The sequence below is a fragment of the Sphaeroforma arctica genome (assembly GCF_001186125.1).
Source record: "Sphaeroforma arctica JP610 unplaced genomic scaffold supercont1.238, whole genome shotgun sequence".
NCBI classification, from domain to species: Eukaryota; class Ichthyosporea; order Ichthyophonida; genus Sphaeroforma; species Sphaeroforma arctica.
Window position 1 is genome coordinate 40,736 of NW_014040320.1, and position 1,842 is coordinate 42,577.

The 1,842-nt window shown below is 34.3% G+C and overlaps 1 protein-coding gene across 1 annotated transcript; it reads left to right on the forward strand.

Moving 5' to 3' along the window:
* Nucleotides 1–331: 331 nt before the first annotated feature.
* On the forward strand, nt 332–772 carry SARC_04314 (hypothetical protein; the record flags this gene model as incomplete). The annotated part of the gene is made up of 1 exon (XM_014301852.1): nt 332–772. One exon carries the CDS (start codon nt 332–334, stop codon nt 770–772), a length of 441 nt encoding a protein of 146 aa, XP_014157327.1.
* Nucleotides 773–1,842: the final 1,070 nt, after the last annotated feature.

Genomic DNA, 1,842 nt, shown 5'->3' on the forward strand with positions numbered 1-1,842 from the left:
TATATATATATATATATATATATATATATATATATATATATATATATATATATATATATATATATATATATGTATATGTATATACATATAAATATATATGTATATGTATATATGTCTGTGTTTATGTTTGTGTCTGTTTCTGTATATGTGGCGCGTTTTACTGCTATATATAGTATATTAAAATTAAATGAAAATAGTAGCTCCCATATGCTATAATTTAGATCGTTTATTAAAGTGGGTTGCGTAGCGTGTAATACTTTCAAATTAACTTATGTCTGTATCAATTATCGTCTGTAGGGCTCTTCTTCAGAACTTTGAACTAGGTACAGTGATGTTCAGCAACCATGGGGCATCATTACCCGAGCATATAGCCGACGGTGACTTGGACGGAGACTACTACTTTATCATATGGGATAACGATATACTCGATGAGATATCTCTCCAAGCGTATGTACTACCTACGGAAGCCAAGCCACTACCTCCCCACAAACTTAAAAACGATCCCCTAGACGTGAGTGACCTAGGAGATGACTGGTTTAAGGAAGGCCAGAGGTTCCTGAAAGACCCTGAACGCATGACGGAGAAGAGGGATATATCTGTGCTGTATGGACTGTGGAAGGATTGTGCAGAACTGTATGGTTTGGACCACAGAGACTCACGTGGTTTTGAGGCGGCTTTTGTTCAGGCCATCGATCAAGGGAAGCATGGGGATGAAATTGAGCTAGACGATGATTTACGTGCACGGTTCCTGGCGAAAAAGGGGAGTAAGTAGAAAGTGCGAAGGAACGTAGGAAGACGGTCTTAATGTCTCCTTGTCATGTAGCTGAAAGATTGAGCTTTATTAGAGGTGTATGTATTTAGACATTTGTGGTCTGACCATGATATCTAAACTACATATTGATACAATCTATACTATATATTTATACTATCGAAACTTTTTATTGATACTATCCAAACTATATGTTTATACTATCTTAAATATATATTGATACTATCTATACTATATATTTATACTATCGAAACTATATGTTCATACTATCCAAACTATATGCTTATACTTTCTAAAATATATATTTATACTATCTAAACTATATATATATATATATATATATATATATATATATATATATATATATATATATATATATATATATATATATATATATATATATATTGATCATCGAGCGAAGCGTCCAGGTACCGTAGGGTTTTCTATGGAGATTTGATTTGAGATAGACCTGACAGATCTATTCAGTTGCCACACCAAGCTCGAACCCTCTTAAATGGTGAGATAGCTTTTTTGAGCTGACAATAATTTATAATCATCACTGCATTGGGTATGCATCAAGCGATTCTCATATCATAGTGTACAACATTGTCCATGCGATGAATTTCTGATATGGCACACGTTTCCTTATAAAGGCAACACCCTAATGACAACTCGCGGTCAAATGAAGTGGAACACTGCAACCATGCCCTATTGTAATATAAGTGTATTCAGTTTCGGCACATTGCTAGAGTTGTTGAGTTCCACCTCAAGTTGTGTGAGTATTAGTATTGTTCTCCATACCAATACAGTTCAGGGAGCCGACTGCAAAGATCTCGAATTGAAATTGAGAATGAAAGTGTGGATTCTATAATATATGTGATATCAGTATTACAATGCATAAATCAACTATATTAGCATCGCATCCCGAACCCCTATATATTGGAGACTTTCGAGTCTATACTATGATGATATCTGTGTTAACTGGACTTCCTCTATACACTATATGGTTCTATGTACTATACCTGATTTTACAAGATTAACAGAACGATGTCTTTCTCTAGTAGCCATTAGTT